Source organism: Miniopterus natalensis, chromosome 15, assembly GCF_054644295.1.
Source record: "Miniopterus natalensis isolate mMinNat1 chromosome 15, mMinNat1.hap1, whole genome shotgun sequence".
Lineage (NCBI taxonomy): Eukaryota > Metazoa > Chordata > Mammalia > Chiroptera > Miniopteridae > Miniopterus > Miniopterus natalensis.
This window is the reverse complement of record NC_142095.1, coordinates 53,209,296-53,231,337: the sequence shown is the minus strand read 5'-3', so window position 1 is coordinate 53,231,337 and position 22,042 is coordinate 53,209,296. Positions and strand designations below refer to the sequence as shown.

At 41.9% G+C, this 22,042-nt stretch overlaps 1 protein-coding gene across 3 annotated transcripts in view; it reads right to left on the bottom strand.

The window, feature by feature from the left end:
• PPP4R2 (protein phosphatase 4 regulatory subunit 2) overlaps nt 1-16,382 on the bottom strand; it is a 71,823-nt gene extending 55,441 nt beyond the window's left edge. The window contains exons 1-2 of one of the 3 annotated variants that reach the window (XM_087825141.1): nt 16,277-16,382; nt 15,263-15,344 (exon numbers count right to left, since the gene is read on the bottom strand). In XM_087825141.1, the coding sequence (XP_087681267.1) occupies nt 15,263-15,344; nt 16,277-16,310 (116 nt within the window). In that variant the 5' untranslated portion in view covers nt 16,311-16,382. The other 2 variants (XM_016220176.2, XM_016220175.2) reach the window with 2 other exon arrangements.
• Between the last annotated feature and the right edge of the window lie 5,660 nt (nt 16,383-22,042).

Sequence of the window (22,042 nt, the reverse complement as noted above, 5' to 3'; positions counted from 1 at the left end):
GAAACTAGACCACCTTCTTACACCATACACAAGAAGAAACTCAAAATGGATTAAAGACTTAACTGTTAGACTCAAAACCATAAAAATCCTAGAAGAAAACATAGGCAGTAAAATCTAGGTCATTTGTTGTAGCAATGTATCAGGAAAACAAAGGAAAAAATAAACAAATGGGACTATAACAACTTTAAAAGGTTTTGCACAGCAAAGAAAACCAACAACAAAACGAAAGACAACCCATTTAATGGAGAACATATTTGCCAATGACATCTAATAAGCGGTTAATATCCAAAATTTATAAAAAAGGAAACTTATAAAACACCAAAAAAACCCAAACAATCCAATTAAAAAATAGGAAAGGACCTGCACAGACACTTCTCCAAAGAGAACATACAGATGGCCAACTGACATACAAAAAGATGGTCAACGTCACTAATTATTATAGAAATGCAAGTTAAAAACCACAATGAGATATCACTCACAACTGTCAGAATGGCTATCATCAATAAATCAACAAACAAGTGTTGGCAAGGGTGTGGAGAAAAGGGAACCCTTGTACACTACTGATGGGAATGCAGACCGGTGCAGTCACTGTGGAAGAGAGTATGGAGTTATCTCAAAAAATTTTTAAAATGGAACTGCCTTATGGCCCAGCAATTCCACTTCTGGGAATATAGCTGAAGAAACCCAAAACACTAATTCAAAAGATTATATGGACTCTTATTTTCATTGCAGTGTTATTTACAATAGCTAAGATTTGGAAGCAGCTCAAGTGTCCATCAGTACATGAGTGGATAAAACAGCTATGTTACATGTACACAGTGGAATACTATTTGGCTATAACAAAAGGAAATCTTACCTTTTTCAACAGCATGGATGGACCTGTAGGGTATTAGGCTATGTACAATAAGCTAGTCAGAAAAAGACAAATCCCATGATTTCACTTACATGTGGAATCTAATTAACAAAATAAACAAAATAGAAACAGTCTCATAGAGAACAGACTGACAGCTGTCAGAAAGGAGAGAGGTTGAGGGACTGGGTGAAAAAGATGAAGGGATTAAAAAGAAAAGACACAGATGACAGTATGGTGATTACCAGAGGGAAAGGGGGTTGGGGAGGTAGAAGAGGAGATGGGGAGATAAATGGTGATTGAAGGAGGCTTGACCTGGGGTGAACACATAATGCAATATACAGATGATGTATTATAGAATCATACACCTGAAACCAAAGAAAAAGGATATTTAGAAGACAAAAGTAGCAAATTGAGCCCGGCAGGGCGTGGCTGTGGTTGAACTTCGACCTAGGATCCAGGTGATTGGGATTGGATTCCCGGTCAGGGCACATGCCCGGGTTGCAGGCTCGATCCCCAGTCGGGGGTGTGCAGGAGGCAGCTGATCAATGACTCTCTCATCATTGACGTTTCTAGCTCTCTCTCTCCCTCTCCCTTCCTCTCTCTGAAATCAATAAAGACATATTAAAAAAAAAAAGTAGCAGCCCGGCCGGGCGTGGCTCAGCGGTTGAGCGTTCACCTAGGATCCAGGTGATCAGGGTTCGATTCCCGGTCAGGGCACATGCCCGGGTTGCGGGCTGCAGCTGATCAATGACTCTCATCATTGATGTTTCTATCTCTCTCTCTCTCCCTCTCCCTCTCCCTTCCTCTCTCTGAAATCAATAAAGATACATTAAAAAAAAAAAGTAGCAAATTGAACTATAACCATAATAAGTAGTTGAGATACACAATACGAAACAATCTTAAATATGATGTGAAACACACAAAGCATGGAGGGGGAGTAAAAATACAGTACTTTTAGGATACATTCAAACTTAAATCCCTATCTGTTATAGATATGGAATGATAAACATAAACCTCACTTTTGTCAATGGACAGATCATCCAGACAGAAAATCAATATGAAAATAATGCCCTTAAATGCCACATTAGAGTACTTCAACTTAATAAACATTTATAGAACATTTCATCCAAAAATTAGATATTACAGTTTCTTCAGGTGTACATGAAACATTCTCCAGGACAGATCACATATTAGACCACAAAATAAATCTCAACAAATTCAAGAATCCTGAAATCATATCAAGCATTTTTTCCCCAAACACAATAGTATAAAACTAGAAATTATCTATAGGAAAAAAACTGGAAAAAACACAAATATGTGAAGAAATTAAACAGGAAATCAAAAACTACCTTGGGATAAAGGAAAATGAAAGCAACTTTCCAAAATGTATAGGATGCAGCAAAAGCAGTTCTAAGAGTGAAGTTCCGAGCACTACAAGCCTACCTCAAGAAATAAGAAAAATCTCAACAAACTTTACATCTCAAGGAACTAAAAAACAAACAAAACCCAAAGCAAGCAGAAGGAAGGAAATAATAAAGATCAAAATGGAAATAAAAGACTGAAAAACAAAAGATTAATGAAACTAAGAGACTGGTCATTTGAAAAGATAAACAAAATTGGCAAACCTTTAGCCAAAGTCATAAAAAAAAAAAAAAAAAATAGAGCATTTTTATAATAAAAACTTTTGAATGAGAGAGGCTTATCTAAAGTAGTACTGATCCCATAATCTTTGTTCATGGGTTTTATTGGCACAATATTTATGTAATTCATGTGATCATTTAAACTCAAAATGCATGGGGTGGAAAGAGGAGGAATTAAAGAAAGGCAATCAAAAGGTACAAATTTGCAGTTATAAATGTACTAAGGATGTAATATACAAACCTAATGATTATAGTCAACAATGCTATATGACTGGCAGGAAACTTAAGACAGTAGAGATCCCAAGAATTCTCATCACAAGAACATTTTTCTATGGTATGGATGATAACTAACCTATGTGGTTGGCATTTGACAATATGTAAATCAAGTCGTCATGCTGTATACCTTAAACCTTATATGTACAGTGAGGTCTGTCAATTATTTCTTAATAAAACTGAGGAAAAAATGCTTATAAGAAACAAGGAAACAAAAATACTCAAAATAAAGCTGTTCTCACCAAACTTCTCCTTAACCAAAATGGAGATGCAAACAGAAAATGTATGTGATATATTCCATATTTAAAACACTTAAAACTGAAAGACTGTAAGTTTAAAACAAATTTTTAAAATTTACCACCTGTCCATCTATTCACCTTGTATTTTGTCATAAAATAAGTTTTTTTTAAAGTGGCCATATCCTGGCTGTGGCATTGATTACTGCCATATCCTAGAACTAAGATAGCAATATCAAACGCCAGGGACAAAATTTACAAGAAAACTGGATGACAAGGTAACAAGACATCATCCCTACAAACTCTCTAATATGAACAGTTAGGACAAAATTAAAGAGGTATCATCAATGTCTAGGAGAAGGAAAAAGACAACTTATCTTAACAACCGAGAAAAGAAAAACTCTGAGTTCACCAACAATACTCCTGGGGGAAAAGGAAAAGTAGGCTACATTCTACCCATATTCAAGATTACTACTTGCAGAAATACTCTAGTGTGCAAAGGCCCTAGAAAAGGCAAACCAGCGTCCAGTTAAAGAACTACTTTGAGACAAAAATAGCTACAATCTCAAAAGTCACCCTGAAGACACCATGGACAATATCCCTAAAGTAAGACCAGATTAAAACAATCTCCAAAAATATCAAATTTACTTTAATACATACAATTTTGATAAGAAATATTCTGTTGTTAACAAAAAGCTACCTCAACCTCCTCCCAGGGATACACAATACAAAATTACAGATGCCATCTGTAAGGCATTTTACATCTCTCAAATTTTAAATCTTTTTACAGCATGTATTTTCTCCAGTTTCAACACCTATAAATGGGAATGTTACCAATTAAGATGTTAGGTTGACTGAGATGATGCATATACTAAAGAGAAAGCTAGGCTCACATACTTCTAGCTAAAATACATACATCAGTCTCATCACCTATATGCTTCAAATAGATGCCTCCACAAAATTACAATTACTAAAAATGTTCGGCCTTTGCGGTCACTGGAAAACAGACAAAATTATAAGTATTACGGGTACATGAAGTCATCTACCTTATTGAATTTTCCAGTAAATATCTGATAACATAGTTTTTCTTAAATCATCAACCACCATACCCAACCAACCTATACTTGCCATTATCCCTTGTCCCAGGAAACTATCTATGGTGCCAATAATGAGGTCATATTCTGGTGTGCTGTGAGGGCTGAACAGGTACATGAGGTCGGTCTTAGGTAGGTAAGGAAAGTCTCAGAAATTACAGAAATAATAGTGATAATGGATTCCTACCAAATACATTGTTTCAAATTCTAATAGTGATTTTGAAGATTCTAAGACGCTACAGTAAAAAGGGAAGATGTGAGAAGACAACTGAACAAGGACAACTGACGAGCAGAATAAAGCACAAATTATGAGACGATCTGAAGTCAGAATACCTGAGTTTAAATCCCAATTCTATCACTCACTAGATGTGACTCAAGATTGGACAAATTATTTAAGTTCTAAAAGCCTCAGTATCCTTTTAAAGAAGATACATCTACTTCAGAGAGTAGTTGTAAAGATTAAATTAGGATAAGTTAGCTATGAAACATCTGACAGTATTTGGCACAAAGTAAACGTTCATTAAGTGTCTGCCTTTTAGAAAGAAAAAGGAGCAATAATCCAAAACAGAAGTTCCTGTGTGAAAAATCCTAGTCCCTCAAAAATAAACCAAAATTTCAAGCACTTAGGGAAGTGTAAGACACAAGATCACTAATCAACCTATTTTCGTCATTAGAATTTCACTTCAGTAAACTATAAAACTTTAAGTATCAAAATTGGTATTAAATATCTTTACTAATTTTTATTTTTCATGTCAGTGTGTAAACATAAACAATATAAAGAACCTAAGATTTGTTGAATGCCTGCTATTTCACAAAAAACTCTAAGAAAGAAATGTTGTGGTGAGAAAAGGAGGGCTTCTAACTTGTTCCATCATAGTCATAAAAAAACTAGAATTTTAACCAAGACTGTCTTCTAAGCTAGGGTCAAGAAGATTATAAAAAGCAAGAGATACTCTGACATACATACAGCTTCTCTCTCTACTATAGAGCCTCTCAATAAAGCTTTTTTCTCCCAAAGTCAAGTTGATAAATAACAAACAGCCCTATTTGCACTACCATATATATGGCACATTTTTAAAAAGCACTGGGAGCACTATTATTCTAATTATTATAAATTTGAGACAAATGATCTATTATTCACTTTACACTCAATGGTGTTCTCAATTACATTCAACATATTTGGTAGCAATGGAGTTTGCAGGAGGGCTACAGAAGTGCCTTTTATACAAGGTAAATTCCATACAGATAATGCCAAACCCAGAGGGACTGCTGCAGGTGAAAACAGAGCAAGCAAAGACAACTGTACACATCTAAGGGTCTAGTAAAAATAAAGATCTAAAATACATTTCTCAGATTAGGTATTTTTAAAGTCTGTTTTCACAGGTATATTATTAAATGAAATAATAGCCAACACTTGCCTCTTCGACTGCTGATTAAAGTTTTTTGCTATTCATACTATAACTTGATTTAGGTAGACAAACACACATATACACTCACTCACCCCAAGAATAAACTTCCATATCAAAAAGGAAAAAGATCTCCATTCCACAAAACAGAGGGAAACCATAGTAAATTCTGGACCATAAATCCCTTACCTTCCTACTATTGACATGTTCTGAAGCAACATAAAGTTTTTGACAGGCTTCCAGTGATAGTGCATAAGCATTATGAACTTACACCTTTATCGCAGGCACAAACTCTGTATGTAGATAAAAACCACACGTGCATACAGAGGTAAGAGGCATTCTAGGAACCTCTTGTGACTCTAATGAGTTACATGGTAACACTAACTGGTCTTTCTCATCCAAGTACAAACAACTGATTATTTCTTGACTGCCTCCAAACCATTCACCTATGCAACATACTCCCAATAGTTTATACTTTTCATTTTAATTAGTATCAATGCCTATCACCATGCCCCATTCTCCACCCTTAATCACTACTGCTTCAATACCACCCCCTAGGTAACTAATGCTACAACAAAGAAACTCCTACACAGAAGCTTCTCGAGCTGAAAGGAACCTTGGAGATCATCTATTACAAGTCCCTCATTTAGTATTTGAGGAAACTGTGGCCCATAGCAACTTAAGTGATTTAAATAATGGAGACTAAAATAATTAGACATACATAGGAGCTTCCATGGAGGGGAAAGAATCACTCATTACATGCCAGTCACTGTGTTAAGCATTTTATATGTATAAATCCATCAAATTCCCACAACATTCCTTGAGATAGATATACTTTATTGCCCATATTTTTACATATGAGGAAAATTAAGGCACAGAAAAAAATCAACAATAATCACAAGGTAACTAAGTGGCTGAGTTGGGAATTCAAACCCAGGTCTGTCTTGTTCTCTCCCGACTCTTTAATCGGAACTGTTTCCATAAGATTAAATACCTCAAACTTGCTTCTTGAGCCAAATTCATTCTATTTATGCCCAACATATAGACAATTTTAATTTTTACTGCCAAATTTTAATATCTATAGCTATATACTTTCATTTAATAAAGTCCTCACAATAGCTAAGGCACCTATATGGTATAAATCCTACTTTTCAAGTGAGGAAACGAACTCATAAGTAATCTGCCTTAATTCACACACAGAAGTTGCCAAGCCAAATTCAGAACTCAAGCCATGCTCCTTCCAAGAATGACATTACCACATGCAAACTCTCATAAAACTGGGGTACTACCCAACTACTAGTAAAAATCTAGACTGAGCATGGAAAACATAAAACTCACTTGAGCACCAAAGAGATTGACATTTGAAGTTAACTCTAGTCAGACAAAGTTGACATGTCTAGTTTCCAGTATACATCATTGAGTAGATTTTGTGCAGTGTACACATCAGGTTTCAAGGTGAGGTTATTTAAGAAGTGAAAATAACTAGTTTTCTTCATGTTCCTATATTAATCACTGCAATTACTAGGATACTTAGACCCCAAAGGGCATCATTTTACTAACATGTACTGAAAATCTGTGCTTCCTCTGTATACCATTTTGATGATGATGACGGTACATGTGAGGACTTTAGCTGGAATAATTCATATTAATTACATATTTTAGTATTTGTTAAAGTGACTTAGAAAGATATAACTAATGCAACAAACCAATAGTTTCAGATCTTATTTCTCACAAGATTAAGGGGGAAGGGGATTAAGTGATTATACCTCCAGGAAGGGATAAAATGAGAGTTTGACTTCTATCTATAATATTTTTCCATTTAAAAAAATTTGAAGATAAAAAGCCAACCTAAAGAACATCATTATGTAAATAATTATACAGCTATACAGATGTTACAAGGATGTGGCAAAAATCATGAAGGTAGTATGTAAGACTAAACAATGTTTAATAAATAATGTTAGACAAAAGAAAATTTCCTCCATTAAGAAACCCACAGAAGAAGGATCTATCAGCCTCATGGCCTTAAGGAGATTTTATTTATAATAATGAAGGTCCTAGCTGTTGATAATTACTTTTAGGAGCCCTAACTTTTAGTGAACAAAGAACTTGAAACTGCAGGGAGAAAAAAAACACACTCAATATAAGCATTATCTACATAACAACTACAACTATTTACTGAGCACTTACAGTTTACCAAGCATTTACTAAGTTTGCCATGTATTATCTACTCATAATCATGAGGTACTTTTTACAGATGAGGAAACTAACTTAACAGGACCTGACTTTAAAAGTTTTCCTAAAAAGTGTAATTCTCAGAGGAGGCAGCAGTGCTAGTTTTTCATCTCCCCAAAACACCATATAACAGAAATAACAAGACAGCAAAGCCAAAAACCAATGAACAAAAACACTTACAACAAAACTAGCTGACAAGGTACTTACACAAATCCTTCAAAATAAATGGGTGAGGAACATGAACTGTACATTATCAACACCTGTGCAAGAGAAAACAGAGAAAAGCCACAGTGTACCTGAAGGGCCTAGGAATAAATAAGAACCACAAAACAATAAGTATTCACTGGAAATCATGGCAGGATAATTTGGGAACAGCAACTGAAAGTAAGATGGGTTCTGCCTACTCCAGTAGTGAGCCAGCCAATAAAAGGGATCTGCAGGGAGAGCTGAAAAGGAGAAGCAGTCTTGCTCCCATGAGCTCTTGAAAGTAACCCACCAGACTCCCATGCAGAGGTGACCTCACAATGAGAAAGGAACAATAGAAACGAAGGAAAGACAAGGTCTAAATGAAAGTAGAAGTAGAGGAGCCCAGGAATTTCAGAAAGCAAACTGCCATGTCCTTAAACCCTTTACAAAAACAATGAGAGAGCTCTGTGAAGTTAGAAAAGATACTCTGAACCAAAGTTTAGGAGAACAAATTTCATGTAAAAATACACAACAAAAACATAGTCAATATGAAGTTTTAAGAAAAAAATGGAGAGTAAGGAGAATAACATCCCTACAGACAACAAAAGTAAGCCTGAAATTTCGACTAGTACAAATCAGATCACAACTGTATGATACTAATTCAAAATGAGCCACAAACACAGAGAAAAACAAGTCAGAATTAGAGAAACTCAGAAAATGAAGTGATAAAATTCAGCAAAGAATTTAAAACAAAGGAAAAAATTACTTCGGGAAATAAAGACTAAACTAGAAAGTACACAAGAACAAATGAACACAACAGATAACGCAGTAAGTCCTTCAGAGGAGGACATTTTTAAAAATCAAAATGGAATTAAATGAACATTTTCACTTTGAAAGACACTGTTGAGAATGAAAAGACAAGCCACAGGCTGGTATCAAATCATGTCAGGTCTATGACTTGTATCCAAAATATGTGAAACTCTAAAACCCAATAAGAGAACCACCCAATTTTAAAGTGGGCAGACCTGAGCAAACAATTTACCAGCAAAGATATGCAAATAGCAAATAAACATAGGAAATGATGCTCGATGCTCAACATCATTAGTTATTAGGGGACTACAAAATAAAACTACTATGCAATATGCACCTATTAGAATGGCTAAAGGGAAAAAGACTGACCACACTAAGTGTTGGAAAGGATGTGGCGAAACAAAACTCCCATAATGCCAGTGGAAATGCAAACTGGTACAATCTGGAAAAGTTTACTGTTTTTTTTTTAAGAAGTAAACATACACTTGCCATATAACACAACCATTCCACTTCTGGGTTTTTATGCAAAAGAAAAGAAAGCATGTGTCCATACAAAAATTCACACACAAATGTTCAGAGCAGCTTTTTTTATAGCATAAAAACTGGAAATAACTCAAATATTCACCAACAGGTGAATGTATAAAAAACTGTAGGATTTTCATATAAAAAACAATCAAATGAAAAAGGAATAAACTATTAAAATTTTTAACATTGGATCTCAAAATAATTATGTTGAGTAAAACAATAATTTTCTTGAAATTAAAAGAAAAAAAATCTGACAAACCTGAAAATAACTATTAAAAAAGCACGCCATATTACCTGGGTAGACTGACCCAAAAACCCAAACACTAGGATTGTTTAGAAACTTACTGCACTTTAAAGAAAAAGGAAAAAATCCTTCGGGAATCTAGGCAAAAAGAGTAGGTGGTTTACAAAGTAAAGAAAGTCAGATTGTCAACGGATTTTTGACAGTAACTCTTTAAAATGGGGGGAAACAATGGAATTAACATATTTAAGCTACTCAATGACAAGAAGTGTGAAACAAACATTTTACTTTCAGACAAGTTGACCTTCAAGGAAAAAAAACACAAAATGTTACCACCACCACATGAGAACTCTACTGTAAATACTGTTCCCAAGAGCTCTGCCTTAAGAATCCACTAGACAATGAGCTTCAGACAACCAAACTGACTAGAGACACTGACATAAGGACTAGTGGTGAGCATTACATATATAACTACTGTAAAACTAAAAGTAAATTCTTAGTAATTATATTGGTGGTATATAATGTTACATAAAGTCAGTAATTATGGGATATCCTAACTCTACTATGCCCTTGAGGACCAGAATTTTTGGTGTGGAAAAAGAAAAACACGCTGAAGTCCTAAATTTGAATTGGAAGTTATCAATACAAATTATAAAGTATTCTATTTAGTTCTGGTCCACTGAAGAGGCTAGAAAGAATGACCAACTCAACATAATAAGCATCTCTAGCAGATTGTAGTCTTGAAACTCCATTTCCCACTAAAATAAAGGGCTTCTTCAGAAATGGCTGATTCCAGCTCTGGGGCAGTAAATGAACTTAGAATATATTCTCATACCAGAGATAAGGATTCTATCAAAGACTACTATGCTCAAGTGCAAAGACTCCAGAATCAATTAGAAGAGATTCCCACTAGCCAAAGAGACAATTTGATTATCAAAAACAAACAAACAAACTGTAACTAAAACCCATCAAACTATTTAAATTATGATTAAAACCCACCACATTTCTGTTTATTCAGCACATAATATTAAGTTAGAAACTGTAACCTTTGGAAAAGTGTTGCTCAAGGAAATGTCCCATTTTCAGGAGGAAGTAACCTTTTCAAAATAAAAATAATATTTTTCAAGTGGCCAAAAACAATTTGGGGGTTACAGATAGACAGATAAAAACAGTAACAGTTTCGTATCCCATGTTTTGGCATCTTCCCCAACTTCCTACAACAGATGTTCACAGGTAGTTTCTAAAAAACTAGGAAGGAAAACTGTTCCAAAGCTCTTTAATTTTCCACCAACCTCCTTCACAGTAAGTACCTATACTTGTACTACTAAAATCTCTCTCAAGCTGAAAACACAAAGGTCACGTCAAGTTTTTAAAAATAAAGAATAGCTTAGGCTATCAATGACTTTATTCCATAAACAAAGTTTCATTCCTTCTGTTAATTATCCACCGTATTGATGAAAATAAAAACAGAACTATGAAATTCTTATCTTAAGCAACTCATTAATCAGAGATATGACTTGCTATTCTTTCAAGTTTCGTTCTCTTATGTTATAACCTTAGAAGTTAGATAAAGCTCAGTTTAGTCATAAATGAATTGCAGAAACTCTGCAAATTTTGTATCAAAAGTTAAGGCATGAGACATTCCAAGCTGGTGGCAGACTGAGTGGAAGCTACACTGACACTCTCCCAGGACCAAACTGGACTTACAATTAAAATAGAGAAAAACCATCCTGAATAATCAACTGAAGACTAGCTGGACAGCACCCTCATAACCAAGGACCTAAAGTGGAGATGGCATAGAGACTGGTAGGAAGTGTGGAGGCCCTAGAGGGCTGGCTGGGCTCCCACAGGCAGCAGCTAAAGGTCCAGAGGGATATCTCAGCTGTGGAGGGTTCCCACTGAGAACTCTGGGGCCTGAACCCCAAGCTGTGCTTCCCAGCCCAGAGCACCAAAATTGAGAAAGGTGCCCAAATAACATCTGGCTGCGAAATCAGCAGGGGTTTCTGCTTGGAAAAACAGAACTTGATGGGTGTGCATCTTAGTCCTTTCCAAAGGTACCCAGCCTCAGCAGAGGGAACTACAAGCTGTGGAGTGCTGAAAGTGTCAAACAGGGTACTCAAGACCAGTCACAAATATTGTCTGACATTGGCCTGCAACCAGAGACCATCCAAAAGACTAGGAGTCCTAGCCTATCTACCTAATACATAGAAACAAATTCAAACAGGCAGCCAAAATGTGGAGACAAAAAAAAAAAACAACAAGCCCCAAATAAAAGAATTCACCAGAAGAAGAGAGAAATGAAATGGAGATAAGCAATCTCTCAAATATAGAGTTGAGAATAATGATCATGACGATGCTCAACAGCATGAGAAAAGAAATGGAAACTGAAGGAAATTAAGATTGACAGAGTAGAAATAAAAAATTAAAAAAAACACACTGGAAGGAATAAACAGCAGATTAGTGGAAGCTGAGGATCAGATGAGTGAAGTAGAAGACAGGGTAGGAAAAAATCAATCAGAAAACCAAAAAGAAAAAAAAACAATTAAAAAACAGGAGGACAGTTTAAGGGAGCTGTGGGACAACATGAAACATAACAATATTCACATCATAGGAATGCCAGAAGGAAAAAAAGTACGCAAGAGATAGAGAACCTACTTGAAGAACAATGGCAGAAAATTTCCCTAACCTGGTGAAGGAAAAAGTCACACAAGTTCAGGAGGCACAGAGAGTCCCACGCAAGAAGAATCTAAAGAAACCCATGCCCAGACATAATTTTGGCATAATTAAAATGCCAAAAATTCAAGACAAAGAATCTTAAAGGCAGCAAGAGAAAAGCAGTCTACCTACGAAGGAGCTCCCATAAGGGCGTCAGCTGATTTCTCATCAGAAACTCTACAGGTCAGAAGGGAATGGCATGAACTATTCAAGGTAATGCAAAACAAGGATCTGTAACCAAGACTACTCTATACAGTAAGGCTTTCAAAATAGATGGTGAAATGAAGAGCTTCCCAGACAAAAAAGAAAAAGGCTAAAGGGGTTTATCACCACCATACCAGCACTGCAAGAAATGTTCAATGGACTGCTGTAATAATAGGAAGAAATAGAGAGAGAAACATAGGCATAAAGAATTAAAAAGGCAATAGGTAAGTACCTATCAATAATAACCTTATATATAAATGGACTAAATGCTCCAATCAAAGGACACAGGGTAGCTGAGTGGATAAGAAAACAAGACACAAATATATGCTGTCTACAAGAGACCCATCTCAGAACAAAAGACTCACACAGGCTGAAAAAAAACTTCTGGAGGACTTTAAAGGAGAGATCAACAGCACTACAGTCATAGTAGCGGACTTTAACACCCACAGACTTTACTGGATAGATCTTCCACACAAAAAAAACAACAAGAAAACAGTGACTCTAAATGACACACTAGATCAGATGGATTAAATTGACATTTACAGAACATTCCACCCCAAAGTTGCATAATATACATTCTCCTCAAGTGCACATAGGACATTCTCAAAGATAGACCGCATGTTAGGACACAAAACAAGCCTCTACAAGTTCAAGACTGAAATCAAATCAAGCATCTTCTTAGACATTTACACCATGAAATAGGACCTGAAGAGTATTATGCTAAGCAAAATAAGCCAGTCAGAGAAAGACAAGTATCACATGATCTTACTTATATGTGGAATTTAATGAACAAAATAAAACAATGAACAAAACAGATCCAGAGACACAGAAGCGGGGAAGAGACTGGTGAATCTCCGAGGGAAGGCAGGGAGGGGCGGGTGGGTGGGGAGAGATTATCTTAAGAAGTTACATGCATATATGCATAACCCACGGACACAGACAACAGTGTGGCAAAGGCCTGGAGGAGGGGGTTCAGGGTCGAGGGGATCAATGGAGGAATAAAGAGGGTATTTGTAATACTTTCAACAGTAAAGATAAATTAAAAAAAAAAAAAGTTAAGGCATGCCCATGGTGATTAAAACAAGAAAGGCTAAATGTGTAACCATCAGCTGCTTGAATAAATGTTAAAATATTTTCCATACTCAATAGGCCACCTACCACCACCAATCATTTTAATACAAAATACCCTTATAGTAAATGTACAAACACCTAATAGGGGTGGCAGAGACACTTTATGTGCTCTATAAGGACAAAATAATCATCCAGAAACATCAGGTTAAATTTCCCTAGCCCCTTGGTAATCCAGTCAGGATATTAAAAAGCTTTATTTTAGAAACTTTCAACTACTTATACATTTACAGCCAATGTATTTATTTTATCAAAAAGGGAAGACAGTATGTACAGACCTGATTACTGGGATAATGGAAGAGGTTTTTAGGTATTTATCTCCAAATAGTTTCATATAATCTTGTGTACCAAAAATTTGAAATTAAAAAATGCTTTTCCTCCTGGTAATGCAGAAAAGGGTAAGTATGGACCAAACAGCAATTTGAAAGAAACAGTGGCAATCTAAGCACTTATGATTTAGAGATCAATTTATTTTTGAAAGTTGGCACATACTTATTTTTAAGCTTATCTATATGGCTACGAATTGGTTATTTTGAATCAATTTTTTAAAATCAAGTGTTCTAAGAGATTATGAAGACTTTTTTCCCTAAATGGCTCCACTTTTTTAAACACAAATAGAAATATAAAACTGAACAAAACATCACAATCACATTAAGTTGACTAGTAATTTTAATAAAGCAATAAGGACCACTAAAGCAAAGAGGTTTTTTTTCTTTACTAAAATTAGGCCAGTTAAGGCTACACTACAACCATAAGCAAATCTTGTGCAAAACAAGCATTTGTTAATAAAGCCAAAGAAAGTACACATCACTTGCTGAAGCTCACATTCTTATAGACCTCAAAGAAATATTTTTAAATAGACAAGAAGTAGGGGAGCCCCGAGAAATTCAACTTATTAACACTGCACCCAAAGAAATCTTTCCCCTTCCCACTCCCCCCTCCCTACTCAAAGACATGACTACAAGAAAGTCATATAAACTGCACTGCTCTCTAGGAACTAACTTCACCAGTGTGTGAAAACAATTCCTGCTACCCAAACTTACCTCCACAGCAATGCAATGAAATGTTCCTTTTGAAAACAGTCCTAACTTCATAGTATAAGTTTCAGATTTACCACATTTGGAAACAAGCCTAATAAAATGCTGAGCGGATGTAACAGGTTAGCTATCCTAGAAAGTTTACAGGACAGTCAAAACTGTAGCATCTGGAATTCGTCAGATAATCCCCCTAAATTCTCAAAAGAATATACAAAAGTGACCCCTTAGACACCCACATATATAAATATGACAACAAAAGGTTGGATATAAGACAATATGAGAAAATACCACCAACAAAATAATCTGAAATAGAACCAAAGCCACAAAATCCTAGAAATAGGCCTGTTATGGCCAAAAAAGGGTCATAAGAGAAATATGCAGTCTTCCTTTCTCAGGCTCTTTTAGACGACAACGTTTTCTAAATGTACCAAAGCATGGGTGTATGGGTGTGTGTGTGTGTGTGTGTGTGTGTGTGTGTGTAACATTTTTTTTGAAACCCAACCAAGTTTTTCATATTCATTACAAATCATGCATAAAGTAACGAATATATGCATTAAATAACTGCTTTAAATGACTGGAGCTTTACACAGATTATTCAATTATTCTGAAGCCTTTTCCCCTTTCCCAAACAATTCTGAATGACACATAGGTCTATAACAAGGAATACATGTTTTCAACTCACATTGTTTCTCCAGTCTTGGCTACGTGACAAAGAAACTGATCCAGGACCGGACAAACTTCCTTTTTCCCCCTCTTCTCAAAATCTAGATACGGAAAAGAAGAAAAGTTATCAGTATTCCTCATAAGTCCACCAACCATTTCCAATGCCCTCTAAAAACAAACTTTCTTTCCAGTCCTTCCTCATATTAAGTACAAGAAAAAAAATTAGCCTCTCAACAAATATCCACTTCAACTCTCCGAGTTCTACTTCCATGCGTTACTCCTTTCACAGGCTAACAAGAATCTTCCTCAAGAGGGCACTCACTTCACAAACCATCCTTAATTAAATGTTTCTCAAAGTGTGTTCCGGGGGAGCATCAGCATCAGCTTCTTCTGAAAATCCGATTAAAATTAATGTCCAAGGACTCGATGCACCTATCTCTATGAAGCCCATACATCTGCGCTGAGCAACACCAGCCATCTCACGTAGCCGCCCCAAATGATTTTGGATATTAAAGCGTAATTCTCAAAAGGCTGAAATCACACTATTCTGTTTGAAAACCACTGTTCTCAAACCTGTTGCCTGGAAGGAGACCACCTCAGCATTAGGATGAAGTGACGACTCCAGAAGCCCCGAGAAAGGTTTCCTGAGACACGAATTTGAAGTTGCTCTGCCCCCTCCCCCTCCCCCAACCTTCTACTTTTAACTCTGACCCGACGCCTGGCCCGCGGGGCCTGACGGAGAACTCGCCCCGCCAGGGACGCGGGCGCGGACGCGCGGCCGGCCCGGGCTGCGGGCAGGGTCTGGGCCGCCGCGAGCGCTCCCGCCGCCCGCTCCCTTCCCCCGCCCGGCCGCCGGCGCGGACACAAAGCCGGGCCGGCCCGGGGAGCTGCCCGCAGGGCCCCGCCCGGAGGCGGGGGATGGGAGCGGAGAGCGCACCTGCCCCGCGCCCCGGCGCCGCAGCCACCCGCCCGGAAGGAGAGGAGAGAGGGCGGCGGAGGGCGAGGAGGAAGGAGAGCGGGCGGCTGCCCCCACCTTTCAGCGCCTCCTGCAGCCTCTCGACGTCCATGGCTTCCCGGAGTCCCTCGCAGCCTCCGCCTCCCTCCGCGGGTCTCCGGGGACCGGAACGCCTCCCCCTGCCCCCGACGCCCTCCCCCTCCCTCGCACACACTCCCGCACGCAGGCAACCGGAGGGGGGGGGGGACCGAAGGGAGCCGGGGCAGCGAGCGAGAGAGCGAGACCGAGAGAATGAGCACCTCCCCGAGCCGCTACGGCCAGTCCTCCAACATGGCCGCCGGCACGTCACCGCGCACGCTCCCGCCGCCGCGCCCGCGCACGCCCCGCCCCGCCCCGCCCGCCGGGCCGACCCGGAGCCGGAAGGCGCGCACCGGGGCGGGCTCGCGGGCGCTCCCGCGGGCGCTGGTCCCGACGGGCCCGAGCGGCCGAAGGCCGCGGGCGCAGGGGGCCTGGAGGAGACCCTTTCGCGTCGAGTCCCCGCCTTTTCCCGGCCGCGTGACTCGGGTGAGGGACGAGCCTCGCCGTCCCCAGCGTCCCCGGGGCCGGGAGGGAGAGTGCCCTCGCGGCGGGAGCGACGCTGCGGGGCCGCCGGAGTCCCCGCGACCCTCCCGGCCGGCGCGGCGCGGCCCGTCTGAGGGAAGCGGGAGCCGGCGCGGGGCTGAGGGGCTCGCGGGAGGCCCCCAGCGCGGTGCCCGGGACCGCGCGCCCTCGGGGAGCTGGCTGCGCCTCCGCCGCGGTGGTGATCGCGTGACGTGGGCGCCGGGAAGCCCGCGGCAGCCGACAGGACATTGTCCGTGACTTGTGCTAAAGGCGCCGGCCTGGAGGCAGCCGCTGCAGCTGCGGGCCGCGCTAGGACACGGCGGCGCCGGCCCTGACCCGCGGGCAGATGCGGCGGGAGCTGCCCCCGCGCGCCCCGCAGAGACACGCGCTGCCCTCGCGTTGCCGCGGGCGGCCAGCCGGCCTGTCCTCGGACTCGCTGTCCAGAGCGCCCGCCAGTGGTCAGGGTCCGGCGCGCAGCGCTCGGCCGGCTGTCCACGCGCGGGCTCCGCTCACGGGCCCCTCCGGCGCGCTGCCGGGTGAGGGCATTTAAGTTCGAGCCAGTAAAGTTTAAAATTCCGTTGCTGAGGCCTCCGGTGAACTCAGTTCGTCCCCCGCCCCGCTCGAGGCGGCCGGCGGCTTCTGTGCGCGGCAGGGGCGGCGGGCGTCCACCCGCGTCCGGAGCCAGCCGCCGCGCCCTCGGTGCGGGGCCGAACGTCCAGCCTGCCCGGCCTCGCGGGCGGCGCCGGCCCGTGGCTGCAGCCGGCACACCGGGGAGCTCCCGGCGCTGCCGCTCCTCGAGAACCCGGCAGGTTCCCCGGAGAGGGGAGGTCGCGCGTGGGCTCGGACAGCGGGCGGCCGAGGCCGCGAGACCCCGTCCCGGGCACGGAGCGGCTCCTCCCGAGGCTGCGGGGCGGGGCGCCGGCCGCGGGCTCAGCCCAGCGGGGAGACCGGGCGGAACCGCGGGGCGCGGGCTCGGAGGAGGCGGCCGCGACTGGAGGCGCCCGGAGCGGGGCGCGGCGCGAGGGGCCCGACCTGCCCGGGGGCCCGCACCACCCTCCCGCGGCCCCGGGAGAGGGCGCGGCGCGCGTCCCTCGGGAGGGGCGAGGGGCCGAGGGACAGCCGCGGGAAGGCGGACACATTGGGGTGAGTGCCGCTTCCCAAGCGCGAGAGCGGCCGCCCCGCCGTCAGGCCGAACTCCTTTCCGGAGACACGTGAACCCGGCACTTTTCGTTGGCAAGAAGCGGAGCGGCGCGTCGGCCCGCTGTCCCCGCGGCGACACTGCGCCTGCGCGCTGCCGGGCCGCGCCGGGGGCGGGGGGCGGGGCGCGGGCTCCGGGCGGGGTGGCCTCGCCGCCCGTGGAGTGGGCGGAGCTCGCGGGGCGGAGCTGGCGACCGCGTGGCCTCCCGGCCCCCAAGGGACAGGCGCCTCCCCCGAGTGGGCCGCGGCCGCTGGCCCGCGTCGTTGGGTCCCGGCGGAAGCGTCCGGCCCGGCGTGGGCCGTGTCGGCTCAGCCGCGGCCTGGACGCAGGTCTCCCCTGCCCTGGCCGCGGGCCGTGGACTCGGGACTCGGGGCTTCGACCCAGCTGCCGGGAGCAGGGCCGGCGGAGCGCGGGCGTGGTTGGCGCGGCCCCCCGGGCTGGGGGACCTGGGTCCGGGCCGGCGGCTCCATCCCGTGATCTCGTGGGTGGTGTCTCTCCTCTCCTCGCTCTGAGGTCGACAAGGGTGCATTATAAAGAAGGAACGGCCGCGGGGGGCGCCGCACCGCGCAGGGCACCTGGGCTCCGGCCGCGGGGCGCCGGCCAGCTGTCATCGGGAGCCTGCTTTCCAGCCCGCAGCCCCTCTGCCCGTCTCTCCCCACGCGCGGCGCGCGGTCTGCCCGTGAGCAGTGGAAGGTAGGGGCCAGCGCCCTGCAGCGGGAACGCACACCTGCCCTGGATTCCCGAGGCCCCCCCCGCCCCCCCGGGCGCCTCGGCGGGCAGCCCTCCCCGCGACGGAAACGCCGGGTAGTCCGTCCTTCATGGTGTGGGTGCTGTGCAAGGCATCTTTACAATGAGGCAAGCTAGAAAAATGTTAGGAAGAAAATTACTGCCTGGCCGTGGGCGCGGTGCTTGACCGTGGACCTGGGTCCGACTCGGGCCGCAGCCCAGGCGGCGGCCTCGCTCCGCAGGAGGCCCCAGGTCAACGGCTCTCATGGATGTTTCTCTCTCTCCCTTTCCCTTCCTCTCTCTGAAATCAATAAAAATGTTTTTTAAAAGAATAACCTTTTTTTAAAAAAATCATTAAAAAATGCTTTATAGTATTATTGAAAAAAAATCAGTGTATAAGTGGACTCTTGCCGTTCAAACCTTTGTTGTTTAAGCATCAATTGTAATGTGAACTACGATGGTTAATTTTATGTGTCGACTGGGTGACAGAATGCTCAGATCCAGCCAAACATCATTATGGGCGTTTTTGTGAGGGTGTTTCTGGATGAAAATAACATTTAAATCAGTAGACTAAGTAGAGAAGATTGCCCTCCCTAATGTGGGCAGGTCTCATCCAATCAGTTGAAAACCTGAATAAAACAAAAAGAGAACCACCCAAAAGAGAATTCTTTCTGCCTGACCACTTTCTGTCTGGGACGTTGGCTTCTTTCCTGCCTTTGAACTCAGACTGAAACTTTGACTCTTCCTAGGTCTTGAGTTTTAGCCCTTGGGCTAAAACTACACCAATGGCTCTCCTGGTTCTTCAGACTCAGACTGGAATTAAACTGCAGATCTTGGGGCTTGCCAGCTAATAATTACCAATAACGGTATTATAATTCCATTCCTTATAATAAGCACACACACAAACACATCCCTACTGACCGTTTCTCTGGAGAACCCTCACTAATATATATGCACACACAGACACATCCACACACATGCACAATACCAAATAATTGAATATGGTAAAATTTACTGGTTAAGAGAAAAGAGTCTAAAATCAGACAGATCTGGATTTAATTTCTGGCTTATCACTTCCTAGTTGCATGAAGTCTGGTAAATGATTAATATCAAGATGCCTGTTTTCTTATCTGTAAATTGGAGTCAACAGTGGTACCTCATTCATAGGTTTGCTGTGGGAATTAAGTTGGTGACCTGACTCAATCAAATTTAGCTATTGTTATTTAATTAGGTTAAAAATTACAAAAATAATCTTTGTGGTGTTCTTTTCTTTTGAAATAATTTCAAACTCAAAAAATAGTTGGAAGAACTCCTAATTGCTCTAAAATCTCCATCTATCCGGAGTCAGGAGAAGTTCTTTCTTTTGAAAACTGTCCAGATATTTTATGTCCAGCCCTTTACTGAAGTGTTTACCTATGTGTCTCATTCCACCCAGAGCTCCAAGGAAGGGGAGTCTGATTTGTCTTACCTTAATGGTAGGGATTCATTAAATGTTTGTTGAGTAAATATATAAATAACAAATAAATAAATAATGAATGAATGAATGTTACTTCTGATACTAGTAGGGAAAAAACTTTGAGTTAATTTTCCAAATATACCAGTTACAATATGAAGAGCTTGCAGGACCCCTGTAATAAGGACATGAGCCTGGCCAAGAGGTTATAGCCATGCAACACTAGAATGGGAAAGATAATGCATAATTTAAGAATGAACTATTGTTATGCAAATGCTTGCAGAAACATAAATGATAACAAATTTCTAGATCCCATATTTTAGGATGTTGCAACTACATAATTCAGCTTTACACACATCAGTACATTGAGTGTGCTTTGTCTGCGAACTGATGGTGAAGGAGAATCCTTCCACCCACATATGAAATACCCACAATGTGATTGTACCTGAATCATGTGTAATGGATTGAAGTTTATCTCCAAAAATGTATATGTTGAAGTCCCAAGTTCCAGGATCTCAGAATGTAAACTTATTTCCAAATAGGGTCATTGTAGGTATAATTGGTCAAAATGAGTTCTTACTAGTATAGGCTGAGATCCTAATCTAATATGTCCTTATAAAATGAGAAATTGACAGACACATAAAGAGTGAGAACAGCACTGAACATGAAGCAGAGATCAGGTGATGCAGCAGGAGCCACAGAACACCAAAGATCACCAGCAATCCCTAGAAGATATAGGTGAGATGCCTGGAACAGAGTCTCAAAGTCTGAAACAGGAACCAACCCAGCTGGCACCTTGATCTCTGACTTCTAGCCTCCAAAACTACGGGAAAATAGATTTCTGTTGTTTTAAGCCACACAAAAAAGCTGGAAGTATAGTACAAAAACCAGTTTTTTCTAAACCATTTGAAAGCAAGTTGCTGAACACATACCCCCAAGTCTCTGAAAACCTTAGTATGTAATTCCTACAAGGACATTCTACCACATAATCACAATACTATCAAGATCAGGAAATGCTATTAATGCATTACCTCCACCTGATCTCAAAGCTTATTTAAGTTGTATCAGCTGACTCAGTAATGTCCTTTATAGAAGAAGGATCCAGTCCAAGATAAGGTGTTGCATTCATTTATTATGTCTCTTTTGTCTCCTTCACTCAGTCTATCCTTGACTTTCATTCCCTGATCCTGTTGAAGATTACAATAGTAGACTCTCCTTCATCTTGGGTATGTGTGACTTTTCCCCATGATTAGATTCAGGTGATGCATCTCTGGCGCTACGACACAGAAAGGATGCTATGTACTTATTCCATCCTAGTGGATGGCCCCAATTTCAGTGTGTCCCGTGAGTGATGACGTTCACTTTGACCACATGATTAAGGTCGTGCCTGCCAGATTTCTCCTCTGTAAGATTTTTGCCCCCTTTGTAATTATATTACTTTTCTGTGCTTGCTGTGACAAGTTTCCACAAACTGGGTGGCTTAAAATAACAGAAATGTATTCTCTTGTCTGAGAGCTATGTGTCAGGAGGGCCATACTCCCCCTGGAGGGCCTAGGGAAGAATCCATTCTTTGGAAGAGTCCAGCTTCTGCTGACTTTGTTGACATTCTTTGACTTATGGCTGCATCACTCCAATCTTTGCCTCTGTGGTCACATTGCTTCTTCTCTTTGTTAAATTGACTTTGACCTTACTCAGAAAGACACTGGTTATTGAATTTAGGGTTCACCTAGATAATCCAGGATGATCTCCTCAGCTCAAGATTTTTTAACTTAAATGACGCCTACAAAGACCCCTTTTCCCAATAAGGTAACAATCACAGATTCCAAGGATTAGGACATGGACATATCATTTTGGGGACTACCATTCA